Source organism: Myotis davidii, unplaced genomic scaffold (genome assembly GCF_000327345.1).
Source record: "Myotis davidii unplaced genomic scaffold, ASM32734v1 scaffold96, whole genome shotgun sequence".
Lineage (NCBI taxonomy): Eukaryota > Metazoa > Chordata > Mammalia > Chiroptera > Vespertilionidae > Myotis > Myotis davidii.
This window is the reverse complement of record NW_006289416.1, coordinates 3107454-3123022: the sequence shown is the minus strand read 5'-3', so window position 1 is coordinate 3123022 and position 15569 is coordinate 3107454. Positions and strand designations below refer to the sequence as shown.

Genomic DNA, 15569 nt, shown 5'->3' with positions numbered 1-15569 from the left:
TGCCCCCTCCCCACTGGGGATTTGCTCGCAACCCAGGTACATGCCCTTGACCGGAATCGAACCCGGGACCCTTCAGTCTGCAGGCTGACGCTCTGTCCACTGAGCCAAACCGATCAGGGCTGCATATCAGATATTTACATTACGATTCATAACAGTAGCAAAATTACAGTTATGAAGTAGCAACGAAAATAGTTTTATGGTTGGGGGTCACCACAACATGAGGAATTGTATTAAAGGGTCGCGGCATTAGGAAGGTTTAGAACCACTGGATTAGGGTAACTTGTGAATAATCAGAGTGGACACCAATCTGTCCAAGCACTTGCAGTCAAAAATAGAATTAGATCACCTAATTTGATTTGCCACTACCAATCATTCCTTTGTCTACTAGGACATGTTTTTTTATCTTCATTTACATGTGCTAGTTTCTCGGCATGTCTGTTTTCTTACCTTTTTCCCACTAACTTCAAGAGAATTGGAGTACAAAGGTGGACATCATGATGTTTCTAAGAGTGACAGACTACTTTCTCATTGCTAGGGCAGGTATGAATAAAGGGTAGATGTGACCGTACCAGTGCAGTGAATGAAATTTTTATATTGCTCTCAAAATTTCAACGCTGTTGTATTTTGAGCAAGAATGCTTATGACTAAAGTATTTGGAAATAGGAGGGTGGGCCCTAACTGGTTTGGCTCAGTGGATAGAGCGTCAGCCTGTGGACTAAAGGATCCCAGGTTTGGTTTCGGTCAAGGGCATGTACCTTGGTTGCAGGCACATCCCCAGTAGCGGGTGTACAGGAGGCAGCTGATGGATGTTTCTCTCTCATGGATGTTTCTAACTCTCTATCCCTCTCCCTTCCTCTCTGTAAAAAATCAGTAAAGTATATTAGAAAGAAAAGAAATAGGGTGGGTATTTAGCCTAAACTCCAAAGCGTTCTTTTAAGCAGAAGAAATTGTTCTTATTTGTGACGTTTAGTTTTGTTTTCTGAACAAAATACTGTAGTTGTGGAGTAAAATATATACTTAGAAGGGTATGGTATGTAACTATATTTATGTTTAATTGAATCTTAAAGTCCATTTATTGTAGGCATATATTATTTAAGTGTATTTTATGATTACTTAATTAAAACACATTCCCAATGATAGAAATAGTAAATGTGAAGAGTATACATCATTAATTAGCAGGTAATAGTCCAAAATTTTTATTTGCTCATTTGTAAAATTTATTGGAGTTTAATTTGTAGAACAGTTTTTTCAAAATTAACAACAGAATAGATAGTTTGATATTCAAGCCAGTAAGTTTTTAAAGTTTGATAATTTTTGTAAATTCATGTGTTTCAGAGAAGTGTTTTTGCTCCTTAGACTTGGACTTTTTAAATATTTACTATAAAATTTTTATGTATTTAGAGTTTTATACTTGTTTTTTTAATGGGTTATAGATTGCACACTTGGCACAAATTGAAGATGATAAAGCTGCAATGGTTATTTCTTGGCATCTGGCAAGTGATATGGATTGTGTTGTAACCTTGACCACTGATGCTGCACGTCGTATCTATGATGAAACCCAAGGTCGTCAGCAAGTGTTACCACTTGATTCTATTTATAAGAAGAATCTTCCAGATTGGAGAAGGTTAGGAAAAAGTGGAAGTAATTATTTTTTCCTGTAATAATATATATTTTTAAACTAAGGATGGAATTTTAAAATGATTTCTCAAAAAGATGCCTAAAACAAACTGAGAAGTGACTCAAATCACTGACATTATTCTATCTTCATCTTCATCACAGATGTGTATACTTCATTAAGATGAATTATATATGCTGACCATGTTTAATTTACTAATTAAATGTAGCTTGTATATATGAAACACACACACACACAAGAACATGCACACATTATTTCTTCATTTGCTTTTCAAAGTATGTTTTTAGGTAGCAACCATTCAAATCAATTAGCTATTTTTAATATAAAATTTAAAATATTTTATGTGTACTCTAAGTTTGACTATTTTTTTAAAATTCACTTTAAAAGACTGGAAGGAAATGGTAACAAAACAAAAAAATTAATTACAGAATATTGACCAGTATTTTTCTCAAAGTCATAAACAAAGCTTTGCAAGGCCTACAATTGCGTAGGAATAGGGATTTTAAGGAAAATGGGAACTCATTAAGAATCTACTATGTTATAAAACTAACATTTCATTTTGTAATCTAAAAATAGCTTAACACGTTAAGTGCCCAGCCTGTTTTGTCTTCCGGACGGAAAGTATAGTGTCAGTCACCGGTATGTATTAAGGAAACAACTGGAATTTGAACTCAAATTTGTCTGCTTCTAAAATCTCTCACTGGCTAAAATCAATGAAAACATATCCTCGGGTGAGGATTAAAAAAACAAATCACTCACTCTGCTACTAGTCAATACCCATTTTATTTTATTTTATATATTTTTATTGATTTCAGAGAAGAAACGAGAGGGAGAGAGAGATAGAAACATCAGTGATGAGAGGGGATCATCGCTCGGCTGCCTCCTGCACACCCCGCACTGCGATCGAGCCTGCAAACCAGGCATGTGCCCTGACTGGAAATCGAACTGTGACCTCCTGGTTCATAGGTTGACACTCAACCACTGAGCCACACCAGTTGGATTCATTAACCATTTTAAACAATTTAGGAAATCCCATCAAATCATAAGTACTGTGTTAATAAGAATAATATTTTTTGTGAGAATAATTTTTCCTCCAGGAGGGGCTTCTTTTATGTTTGTAATCCCTGAAGACTATATTAAGAATCCATGATTTAAGGAAAGTATGAATTTGGTATTTATTTATTTATTTTTTTAAAAAAAATTTGTTTCATTTCTTAAAGTATTACAAAGAGTATTACATATGTCTCCTATTTCCCCCCCTTGACATTCCCCCGGTCTCCCCTACCCCCCAGTGTCTTGTGTTCATTGGTTATTCTTACATGCATGCATACAAGTCCCTCAGTTGATCTCTTACCACCCCCTGCAACCCTCCCCAGGCTTCCCACTGTAGTTTGATAGTCTGTTCAATGCTGCTCTGCCTCTGTATCTATTTTTGTTCATCAGTTTATAATGGTCTTTATTATCCATAAATGAGTGAGATCAAGTTGTATTTTTCTCAGCTTCCCAGGGGCCGGCGCAGCCTTGTAGGGGCCGTCTCAGCCTCACAGGGTCCATCTCAGCCTCACAGGGGCCGTCGCAACCTCACAGGGGCTGTCACAACCTCTCAGGGGCTGTCCCAGCCTCACAGGGGCCGTTTCAACCTCACAGGGGCCGTCAAAGCCTCGCTAGGGCCGTGAATTTGGTATTTAGAACTAATGTTTGCTCCAGCAGCTAGTTATTTTCTCTCTTCCTGGTATTGTTCCTCTAATTGAGATTGAATTAACTAGCTCCTAGAGCCACCCTTACCCTCCAGCACTTCCACCTTCAAGATTTGGAAGGAGCTATATTATGTGGAGATGAAAGGCCCGACATCCCAACCAACTTCCACCTTTGGAATTTCATTGTTACTTCTGAGCTTCAATTGCTTATTTGTATGCTGTGAGGGAAAAACAGACAGCCAGGGCTTTGAGCTACCTCCCTCGTGTGTCTCAGTCTTAGCTCTGCCCCTTCCCTTCATTCTAGGGCCCCTCTCCCATGACACAGTCGTATCATTGGCATCCTCATTTAGGGCCAGCTTTAGAGCTTGCTTTTCTTTTGTTGTCAAACTAAAAAATAGTTAGTTTATATTGACTTGACAAACTAATTGAGGGTAATAGTACAGATAAAACTAAGTAGATATTTGTATATGGAATATCATTTCTAAGGGCATAATAATCATTTAGGAGTTTTACTTATGGATGGAGAGTTAATTTAGTGATTACAGTAATTTGCAATATATTCGTTTTTCATATTTTATATTTTTTAATTTAAAAGTTGTATGAGTTTTGTTTAATACTTTTTAAATTTTTCTTTTCATTCAGACCTCTGCCTCATTATCGAAATGGAAAATTATATTTTAGACCCATTGGAGATCCAGTCTTTGCCCGAGATTTGTTAACATTTCCTGATAACATAGAACATTGTGAAACAGGTAAAGGAAATTATGGTAACTTTATTTTATATAGATGTTACATATGTGATCCAGACATATAAATTATTGATTATGGGATTTATGTTCTTATTTAGTTTATAAGTAACAACTTTATTAATATTTAATTCTCTAATTTTTTCCAATTATAGGAAAGTGTTGAATAAAATTCTAAATTATCATTCTTTATTAAAAATGTTCAATGTGTGTTAATATTTTAATGTAATCAAAGAATATGTCAAGTTAAAATTTTGTTTATTGAATTTTTTAGTATTTGGTATGCTATTAGGAGACACCATTATTTTGGATAATTTGGATGCTGCCAATCATTATAGAAGAGAGGTATGTATTGAATTCTTTTTTAACTTGTAGCTCTAGTTCTATTATGTATTTTTAAAATTTAATATACTGTAGACCTATATGGCAAAAAAATTATTTTATGACAGATGTGCAAATGGTTAACCTTGTCAAAATCAATTTAAATACTACATATCAATAAGCAACATAAAATTGGGCAAAATAATGAATTGGCCATCATGCAAGTTAAAATCATGCATGTTTTGGGGCTATGAAATTATCGAAGACTCAAAACTGATATCTATTATTGATGACTAGAGGCCCGGTGCATGGGGGTGGGGGGTCCTCCTCAGCCCAGCCTGAACCCTCTCCAATCTGGGACCCTTCAGGGGATGTCCAACTGCCGGTTTAGGCCCCCTGCCGGCTTGGTTTCCCCTCACGGCCACGCCTGCGGCCTGGTTGCCCCCAACTGTCCCCCCTGCTGGCCTAGTTGTCCCTCATTGCCCCCCTCTGCCAGCCTGGTCGTCCTTCACTGCCTCCCCGGCAGGCCTGGTTGCCACCAACTGCATCCCCTGCCAGCCTGGTCACCCCACACAGCCTGCTGTTCAGTTGTTTGGTTGTGTCTCACTAAACCCTCTGCCAGCCTGATCGCCCCACATAGCCTGCTGCTCAGTTGTTTGGTCGTCCCTCACTAACCCCACTGCCGGCCTTGTCGCCCCATTCAGCCTTCCCATGATCAGCCCGGTCGCCTCCCGCAGAGGGTGGCCAGACTGCAGCTTACCGAAACAACCGAGCGGACGACTGAACAGTCATTTTCAAGATGTGTCTTTCATAGGATATGACAATTCCTTTTTTTTTTATCCTCACCTGAGGATATGTTCCCATTGATTTTTTAGAGCGTGTGGAAGAGAGAGAGGGAGAGACAGAGGGAAACATCAATGTGAGAGTGACACTCTGATTGGTTGGCTCTTGCATGAACCCTGATCTGGGCCCTGGCCAGGGAGGAGCCTGCAGCCTAAGTACATGCCCTTGATCATAATTGAACCCGGACCCTGCAGTTGGCAGGCCAAGGCTCTATCCAGTGAGCCAAACCGGCTAGGGCAGGACATGACATTTCTTAGCCCCTCCAGCAGCAGACCTTTGTTTTTTCCTCCAGGAGTGTGGTGGGAAAACCCTAGATCACCTTCTTGGATTCTTATAACCCAAGTTACCAAAAACACTGCAAATGGCGATGTACAGGGAGCTTAGCCAATGAGCAGTCAGAAAAGGTGGTTTGGCTCAGTGGATAGAGCATCGGCCTATAGAATGAAGGGTCCCAGGTTTGATTCTTGTTAAGGGCATGTACCTTGGTTGGGGGCACATCCCCAGTGGGGAGTGTGCAGGAAGCAGCTGATCGATGTTTCTCTCTCATCGATGTTTCCGACTGTCTATCCCTCTCCCCTTCTCTGTAAAAAAATCAATAAAATATTTTTTAATAAAAAGAAAAGAAAAGGTGTTTCCTCTGCAACTCATGCGCAGAGGACCCCCTGCATTGTGTCCACTGGGCTAGGGGCATGTTCCTGCTGCCAAGGGGGCATGCCCCCAAGGCCGGCAGCCAGCCTGCATTGTGGGCGATGGGCTAGGGGCGGGCGGCCTGGGGCCACGCAGCAGCCACCGCCGCCGGGGACACACCTCTCAGACCAGCAGCCCTGCGTTGTGGGCACTGGGCTGGGGGGTGTGGAACTGGGCCACCCCTTGGTGCCAGCACACGTGCAGGCGGCCATGGGGCAGGAACATCTGCTTGGCATCTGCGCCTGTAGGCCTGGAGTGGCCGGAGGCATTCTGGGACCCTAGCTACTCAGAGCCTATGCGCAGGCCTACAGGCTAGGAGCGACCTGGGTCCCGAGGATGTTCCCGGGACCCACGCCACTTGGAGCCTGTGTATGCAAATTAACCTGCCATCTTTGTCAGGTTAATTTGCATGCTCCTGATTGGCTGGTGAGCGTAGCGGAGGGACAGTCAATTTACATGTTTCTCTTATATAGGATGGTATTGGAAAAGCGTGCTATCATTAATGTTGGTAGAAATGTAATTTTAAGTATCCCTTGTTTATTAGTTGTTAGGGCTGCTGTAACAAAGTACCACAGACTGGGTAACTTAAACTACAGAAATTTATTGTCTCTCAGTTCTGGAGGTTTGAAATCCATATTCAAGGCCTGAAAAGGGTTGATTCTTTCTGAGGGCTGTAAGGGAAGGATATCTTCCAGGCCTCTGTCCTTGTTTTATAGATGGTCGGCTTCTTCTATTCATATCTGTGCATAACTATATCCCCTTTTTATAAAGGCACCATTCATTGGATTAGGGCCCTCTTTTTTTCTCTTTTTTTAAGAGAGAGAGAAAGTAGGAGGGAGGTGAAGGAGAGAAACATTGATGTGAGAGAGGTACAGCGACTAATTGCCTCCCAAACATGCCCTGACTGGGGCCGGGGATCAAACCTGCAACCCAGGTATGTGCCCTTGACCAGGAATAGAACCCATGACCCTTAGGTATACTGGTTGATGCTCTGACCATTGAGAACACTGGCCAGGGCTAATTACGTCTTTAACTTGCTTACTTCTGTACAGACCTTATCTTTAGATAAGATCACATCCTGAGGGACTAAGGGTTAGGACTTGAATATAAGAATTTTGAAATACATAATTCAACCCATAACACCTTAGAAGGCACAGTTGGGCAGTATACACGTTTCAGTCTATTGCTATATACAAACACTCCAAAAGTTGCTTTAAACAGTAACACGTATTAGTTCTCATATATCTGTGAGTTTCTCCAAGTAGTGATAGAAGACCCTTTCCCAATAAACTGGAACCCCCAAAGGGTTAAATCTTAGTGTAAGGGTAAACAAAGAAATATTATACCTGCCACTTTGGTCTCAACTCCAAGTGCCCCTGGAGACTGCAAGAAAATTGCCTCTCTTGAACCTTTGGTTTTAAGTAGAAGAAAAGAAAAAATATTAAATTGTTCTCCTGGAGAATTTGATAGGTTGGCCTATCAAAGTATAACAGGTTTGCCCTCATGTCTATTTGTAACCTGCATTCATAATATTTGGATGGTCTGAAAAATCTGAAGGTAAATATTTGGTTTCATATGGTGCTAACCTGATAGTGTCCTTAGATATGTGATCAGAGGAAACACAGATTCTCTCTGGAGAAATTCAACTTTATCTTAGAACTGAAATAATTTCCATATTGAATATAGAGCAGGTTTTAAAAATATGTTTAATATAATTCAAGAAATAAAAGTGTTAAAAATTAGGAAAGCAGCCCGGGTGGCATGGCTCAGTGGTGAGTGTCGACCTATGAACCAGGAGGTCATGGTTTGACTCTCGGTCAGAGCACATGTCCAGGTTGTGGCTCAATCCCCAGTGGGGGTTGTGCAAGAGGCAGCTGATCAATGATTCTCTCTCATCATTGAAGTTTCTATCTCTCTCCCTCTCCCTTCCTCCTCTCCTCTCTAAAATCAATAAAAAATATATTTTTAAAAAATTAGGAGAGAACAAGTCAACTTAAAAATCAAATAGAGCTTAACCGGTTTGGCTCAGTGGATAGAGCATCGGCCTGAGGACTGAAGGGTCCCAGGTTTGATTCCGGTCAAGGGCATGTACCTTGGTTGCAGACACATCCCCAGTAGGGGGTGTGCAGAAGGCAGCTGATTGATGTTTCTCTCTCATCAATGTTCCTAACTCTCTATCCCTCTTCCTCTCCCTTCCTCTCTGTAAAAATCAATAAAATATATTTTTAAAAAAATCAAATAGAGCTTCTAAAAATAAAAAATGTAATAAATACTGGACAAGTAACACAGCTTAAGAGAGAATAGTGAATTGGTAAATAGGTAAGAAAAATTATCCAGACTGCAGCTCAGAAAGAAGGAATATTAAAAAAAGGTTGATCATGGAAAATATAATGAGAAAAATCTCAAAGAACAAAAAAGTCTAATTATAATGCCAAGATGAGGATCATAGCAGCATTTGAACTAATGGGTGAAAATTTTTTAAAACTGATGAAAGCCACCAATCCATAGCTTTAAAAAACGTAATGCGAGTATATGTGAAAAAGCAGGTACAGTATATGCTCCTCATAACTGGTATAGCATGTATTGATTTCTTTGCTTCCAAAGTTTTGAAGTAAGTCATATGTAATTTCAATGGCTAAATATTGTTTGAAAGCTCTTCTGAGAAAAGACTTTTATGCATCCCTTGGTTACATTGTAAAGTCTCAGTAGTTTTTGTTACTGTTTTATCTTCCTAATTTTTTTCTTGCCATTTATATTATTTCAACCCTTTGTTTATTCCACCCCTTGCTAGTCCCTGCAGGAGTTGTGAATAGTTATTTCCCAGAGTGGTAGGGCTGATGTTCACTCACTGGATTTGCACATGCTGTCATTTCTTTCGTTTGTTTTTGTTTGTTTTTGTCCTAGTAGAGTGCTTAGTCAAGTAGAATTATAAGATTGAAGGATATTTTGCACATTAAAAAACTATTCATGAACATAATACTAGCATATTTTTTCTAAAAGGGGAGCCAAAACATTCTTTCTACTTGAGGCTTATATCTTATATCCGTCATTCTGTTAACAGTAAAATAGACAAGTCTGTAAGTTTGAGTGTGTTATTATTTAAGTGGATATCAGATCCTTAAAAACATTGGCTGACTCCTGATAAATGGATAATACATGAATCCAGTTTGTATTGTTAATGTTTGCTTTTACAAAACACAAAAATCCAAACCAAAACTAAGAAAGTAAGGTGTTGTTTTACTGATTCACTTTATCAAAGAATTCACCACACATTTTCTTCAAGTGAGCATTTTGCTGCATTTAAATTTTTTAAGATCCAATTTGTTGAGAAAACTTCTGTAAAGTACCCCTGGAATTATAATAGAAGAGTAAATACTGGTCATGATTTTTTATTGCATGATCTACTTTTTTTATTTTTAAAATATCAAATTTTATTTTTATAAATCAGAGACTATTTTACCCTTACTATTAGATTGGAGTAGGTTTTACATGTTAACTTATAATGTTCTTCAGACATTTTTTTTTAATGTACACATTCTATTGTGTGGATTTACCATTATTTCTGTAACTTATTGAAATGTGAGTTTCATATTTTTCATTCAGTTTCATATAGTTCATATCTTTATTTCTTCAGAGTAACTTTTTAGACATAGAATTGCTGGGTCTTGCAGAGTGTTAAGCTATTTAATACTTTCACATTTCCTTTTAGGAGGGCTGCTGCAGAGCAGATTAGGACAAAAAGACCCTTTCTCCATAGCTCTCCCAACATTCAGGGTGGTGTGCAGTGCAGTATGCATGTGTTAACATTCTGAGTAGTAACTATATCTCATTTGAATTCTGCTTCTCTGATGACCTTTGAAGTTGAACATTTAAATTTTTTCTTTTGTATTGATATCAGAGAGGAAGGGAGAGGGAGAGAGAGAGATAGAAACATCCTATCCTATATAATAAGAACCTAATATGCTAAGCGTCCAGTTGTCCAGTCAGCCGTTCAACCAAAGTATAAACCTATATAATAAAAGCCTAATATGCAAATTGTCACCTCAACCAGGAGTTCGACTGGGGAGTCGACCAGGGGGCGAGGCCGGCTGGCCAACCACTTGTGGTCCCTCCCCCTGGCAGGTCCACCCCAGCCAGGGTGACGGCAGGCAGCCAGGGAGAGGGAGGCCCTGGCTGGCAGCCAGCAGCTGCTAGGGACCCCCTGTGCACAAATTTTTGCACTAGGCCTCTAGTATACTAATGATATGCTAAGGCCACTCAACCACTCGCTATTACGTACACTGACCACCAGGGGGATGTTGGAGAGCTGGTTTCGGCCCGATCACGCAGGCCAGCCCAAGGGATCCCTCCCCCCCCCCACTGGTGCACAAATTCGTGCACCGGGCCTCTAGTCAATGATGAGAGAGAATCCTTGACCGGCTGCCTCTTGTAAACTCCCTATTGGGGATTGAACCTGGGACCCTTCAGTCCGCAGATTGATGCTTTATCCACTGAGCCAAACCAGCTAGGGCAAACATTTAATTTTTTTATACTTTCCTAAATCTTTTTTGAAAGAACATTCTTGAAGTTCATGAAATATTAAATATAGTGTCTCTTTTATTCTCTCACTTCTCTGAAGAATTTAATTCTTGACTAACCCTACCTACTTTTTTTCCATGACTTAGGATTTACTATGTAATTCTAGTTCCCCTAACTCTCACATTACTAGCTCTTTTACTTCCCACTAAAGATTCAGCGCTATGATTTTCAGTCTGTATTTTCTTCAGTCTAATCTTCTCTGCTATTTTTTTTTTTTTTGGTCATCTGTAAAATTTGTATTTCACAGAAGGAAATTAAACTAATGATGCTGCCTTGATACTGCCATGGCTTTCAGAAGCACAGCCTACTCTTGCTGGTCCCTCTCTCTTCCTTCTTCTTATCAAGCAAACTGTCAATTTCACATTTTTCCATTTGTGTTGTCACTATTCTAACTTAGGCTAACACTTGAGAATTATATTAACTTATTGCCCTGCCTCTTGTTTTTCCCCAATTCATCTTACACATCACTAGCTTATTAAAATATTTATATAAATACTAGCATGGGCATGTCATTTCTAATTTCAGAATTCTTAAATGATTTCTCCTTTCTTAGAACAATTGAAATAACTTTTATGGACTCACTAATTAATATCTGTTTACATAAAATAGGTTGTTAAAATCACACACTGTCCTACACTGCTCACAAGAGATGGAGATCGCATTCGAAGTAATGGAAAGTTTGGGGGCCTTCAGAATAAAGCTCCTCCAATGGACAAACTTCGGGGAATGGTATTTGGAGCTCCAGTACCAAAGCAGTGCCTGGTCTTAGGGCAACAAATAGGTAGGTTGTTTAAGTTCCTAAATAACAATTTCCCATTTAATTTTAATACTTTATCTGGGGCTTGTGTATTGATATTCTAACATGAAAAGTAATCTAGTAACAAATATGAATAAGATGTTTTTGTTCATGACATGTGACCTCCCTCCCCCATTTTCCCTTCTACAAGCTCTTTTCTAGTTATCCAATATAATTGTTTTTACATCTGTGCTCTGAAGTATATATACAGATGACACTTGAACAATACAGGCTTGAATTGTATGGGTCTACTTACATGAGGAATTTTTTTTCCCACTAAATATACAGTTGTCCCTCTATATCCCCAGGTTTTGCATCCTTGGATCCAACCAACAGCAGATTGAAAACAGTATTTTCCATCTGCAGTTGGGAATTCACACATGTGGAGGGCTGACTGTATGCCTTGTTCTACACCATGTTTTGTAAGGGACTTGGGCATCTGTGGATCTTGGTATTCAGAGGTGAGGGGAGTTGGTCAGCACCCCTAACCCTGTGTTGTTTAAAGGTCACCTGTACTTTTTCAGGAAGCCCGCTCCAGGCCATTACCATAGAGCCTATTTGCTCTTAATTTTATATAGCTTTAATATACTTGGGTATCTACTTTTTCAGTAAAAAGTAGTTTGTTGTTACTATTTCATAAAAAATGGTAAATACACATAATATAAAATGTATCATCTTAACCACTTTTAAATGTATAGTTCAGTAGTATTAAGTACATTCACATTGTTGTGCAACCAATCTCCAAACCTGTTGTTATTTTGCAAAACTGAAACTCTGTACCCATTAAACAGCTGCTCCTCTTGCCCTTTTGCCCCAGTGTCCTGACAACTACTAGGGTTTATTTTCTGTGAATTGGAGTATTCTAGGCACATTATATAAGTGGACTCAGACAGTATTTGACCTTTTGTAACTGGCTTAGTTCACTTAGGTTAATGCCTTCCAGGTGCATCCATGTTATAGCATATATGAGAAAACCCTTTCTTTTTAGGGTTGAATAATATTCTTGAGAAGACAGGATGGAGAGTGCTGAGGCCACAGCCTTTATTGGGGTTTCTGAGGGAGAGCCACACATCACAGGATGGACAGTTCAGGATGGACTAGTTTGAATAATTCCAATGGGCTTTGGGTTATAGGTGTGGTCTCTAGCTAGTTGCCTGGTAACTGGCCCTGAGATGATAAGGCAGAAGAATATTGCGTCTTGGCATGCACAGGCCAGATAGAGGAGGTTTGGCTCTGGATTAGTTAGTTACATATCAAAGGTATGCTGAGCCCCTTGCTATCTTCAAGAATTGGCTAACTCTGGGAGGGGCAGTCTGTTTCCCAGCCAGAAAGGTCTTTAAAGATGTCAACATATCATAATATATAGAAAATTAAAATTATACACAGTACAAAGGTCCATTACTTCAGTTTATAATGGCATTGAATGCTTACAAAAGTCTTGTGTGTAGACAATAAATGAACATCTAAACAAACTGTAAGAAATCAGGCGGGGGGGAGCAGTGAATCAACATAAAAAAGCCTCAACCCTTATCACTCTAGCACTACAGTTTATGCAGTGTTCCCAAACAAAAAGAATTACCTGTGGTACTTTTAAAATACACAAGTGCCATACAGACAGAATTTCTAGTTTACCTGGGTACCTAAACATTAGTATAACCATAAGGCATTATCTGTAGACTTCAGGGAAGAAAAGATTGTAATTAAAGATTTGGGTTCTCTATTGGGTTGTTTATATATGTAAAGTTGACAAATAATACAAGGACTTCAAAAATATAACAGATGCTTAATCCTTCTGGATATATATTTCAAAGATACATTCTATATACAGACTAATGATTCAACAATAAAAATTTAAATATTTGACAAACAGTTTTAAAAAATCAAACGAGACAGTTTAAGATTATTGATATGTACAAAGTACTTTTGGTTGTAAGCAGTAGCAGCCAGCCCTGACAACTTGAAGCAAGATGGGAATGTATTTAGAAGGAAACTGGAAGCAATCACAGATTCAAAGAAGATTGGAAACAGCCAAGAAAAAACCAGAAATGGCTCTCAGACTTTCAGCAGCTTTGAGTTCCTTTCACCTTCATCCTGGAGTGCATCTTTTAACAGAACTCAGATTCTACAACTCCTAGGAGTGAGATTGTCCCTCCTGAATCAACCAGCATAGTAAAGACCAGATAAAACAGAGCTTTGAGGAACCTCCTTCTAGTATATCATGGGATGTTTGCAGAGAAAACCCAATTTTCAATCACATTACCTCCACAAAAATTATACTAACACAATTAAAGCAAAGTGCCTTCAAATAATTTTACCTACACAGTGTTTTGCATTGTAGTATTTAATATGAGGTAACAGCAAATCAGAGCAAAAAACAGAAGGAAGAAAAGAATATTTACATGTTACAAAATAAGATGATTAGAAATAAGACCTTGAGTAACATGTAAATACATTAAATTCTTTAATTGAAAAGCAAAGACACTTAGCCCTGGCCGGTGTGGCTCAGATGTTTGTAGCATTGTTCTGTGCACCAAAAGGTGGCGTTTGATTCTTGGTCAGGCCACACACCCAGGTTGCAGTTTCCATCCCCCTGTCGTGGTGCCTTCGGAAGCCAGCCTATCAATGTTTCTCTCTCATTCTCTCTTCCTCTCTCGCCTGTGCTCTTAGCCCAGCACCCCCTCTCCCTCCTGCGTCCCCCCCCCCCCCCCCCCCCCCGCTTCCTCTCTCAAATCAATTTGAGCCTGGCTCTTAAATAATACCTTTCACAGTTTTATATGTAAACTACTCTGTATATTTATTAAATGTTAAGGTATTTTTTTCTTTATTCTCATGACTATCGATCATATTTGTGTGTGCCAGACATTAAATATTTTAGGGTTTGTGAGCCAAGAGACAAAATCAAGGGTAGTATGAAGGTATTTATATAGCCGTTTAGAATATAACCATTTAAAATTGTATAAAGCATTCTTGGCCCGTGGACTGTAGTTTGCTAACCCCTGGACTAGAGTGTAGTCACTGTATTTAATATTTAGTATCAAGTAAGTCATACAGGCGATAAATAGTCTCAAATTTGAATAATTTAATACATTTAGTTTTACTTTTTTAAAAATTGAATTTATAGGGGTGACATTGGTTCGTAAAGCAATACAGGTTTTAAGTGTACAACTCAATGAAACATCATCTGCAGGCTGCATCGTACACCCATTGCCCCAAACAAAAGACTTTCCATCCCCCTTCCCTCCCTCCTCTGCCTTTGCCCACTCCACCTAGCCCTCACCCCCCTCTCCTTCTGGCTATCATCACACTATGGTCTGTGTTGTACTACATTTTAAGAAAAGTAATATAAGGAAAGTTAATTTTTTTAAAAAAAATAAGTAGTTTATCAAAAGTGCATCTTTGAAAGCTGTGATTAAGGTAACAGTCATGTCTGCTAGGAGCAAGGATTTTCTAACAGTGCTGCCTTTGATGCATTTGCATCCCTCCTTAAATTTGTCTATGTGGAGTTAGATTAGATACTGAATATCAAACAGGATGTAAACATTGTATGATCCCATTTACAGAGCACTTTAATGTAGAAAACTCCTTACACAGAAATAAATTTATTAAAGTCAAGCAATTGAAGAAAATTAAAATTTAGCAGTCTAATAGTTTTGTGCTCAGGTCTAAAGTGTGCTCTTTTATTTCATTTGTTTACATTGAATGTTTTGTGGCTTTAAAAGTAGTTCCCACGTGTTACTATAACCTAGTACCCATTGTTGCTAATTCTTCTTTCCTAAAACCCTAATTTGATATATCAGTAGTTTTAATCAAATGCCTTTGGTTTCTTTGCAGATCTTCTTCAACAGTATCGTAATGCTCTGGACAAGTTGAACAGTTTGACCAAGGAACTTAACAGTGAATTAGAGTACCTGCAGTCTCCTGAAATGAAAAAGAAAAAACAAGAACTTGATGAACGAGAGAAAACTCTGAAACTAATGGAGCAACACCTTCTAGGTATTGCCTTACTTTTTGTTAACATCTATTTTGTTAGCATGAAGATGAATATTAATGATTAAAGAGGTTCAACCATAAAAAAGAATGCAAATGATCCAGAACTTAAATCTACAGACACTCTTGACCTAAAAGTCATCTGATAAATGGTTGTAAACTATTCTCTCAGCAGGAGTAGTAAGAATCATTCTCAGTATTATTTATTTATTCTTTTTCGATAAATTAAGATGTATTTGCCAAAACCGGTTTGGCTCAGTGGTTAGAGCGTCGGCCTG

General features: G+C 38.7%; 1 protein-coding gene across 1 annotated transcript in view; it reads left to right on the top strand.

Annotated features, from left to right (window-relative positions):
* Positions 1 to 15569, top strand: part of SMCHD1 (structural maintenance of chromosomes flexible hinge domain containing 1) — a 132474-nt gene that overhangs the window by 108968 nt on the left and 7937 nt on the right. Inside the window, exons 39-43 of the mRNA XM_015562675.1 lie at positions 1434 to 1624; positions 3976 to 4085; positions 4354 to 4424; positions 11118 to 11289; positions 15136 to 15297. Coding sequence (XP_015418161.1) covers positions 1434 to 1624; positions 3976 to 4085; positions 4354 to 4424; positions 11118 to 11289; positions 15136 to 15297 — 706 coding nt within the window. The remainder of the gene's footprint in view (positions 1 to 1433; positions 1625 to 3975; positions 4086 to 4353; positions 4425 to 11117; positions 11290 to 15135; positions 15298 to 15569) is intronic.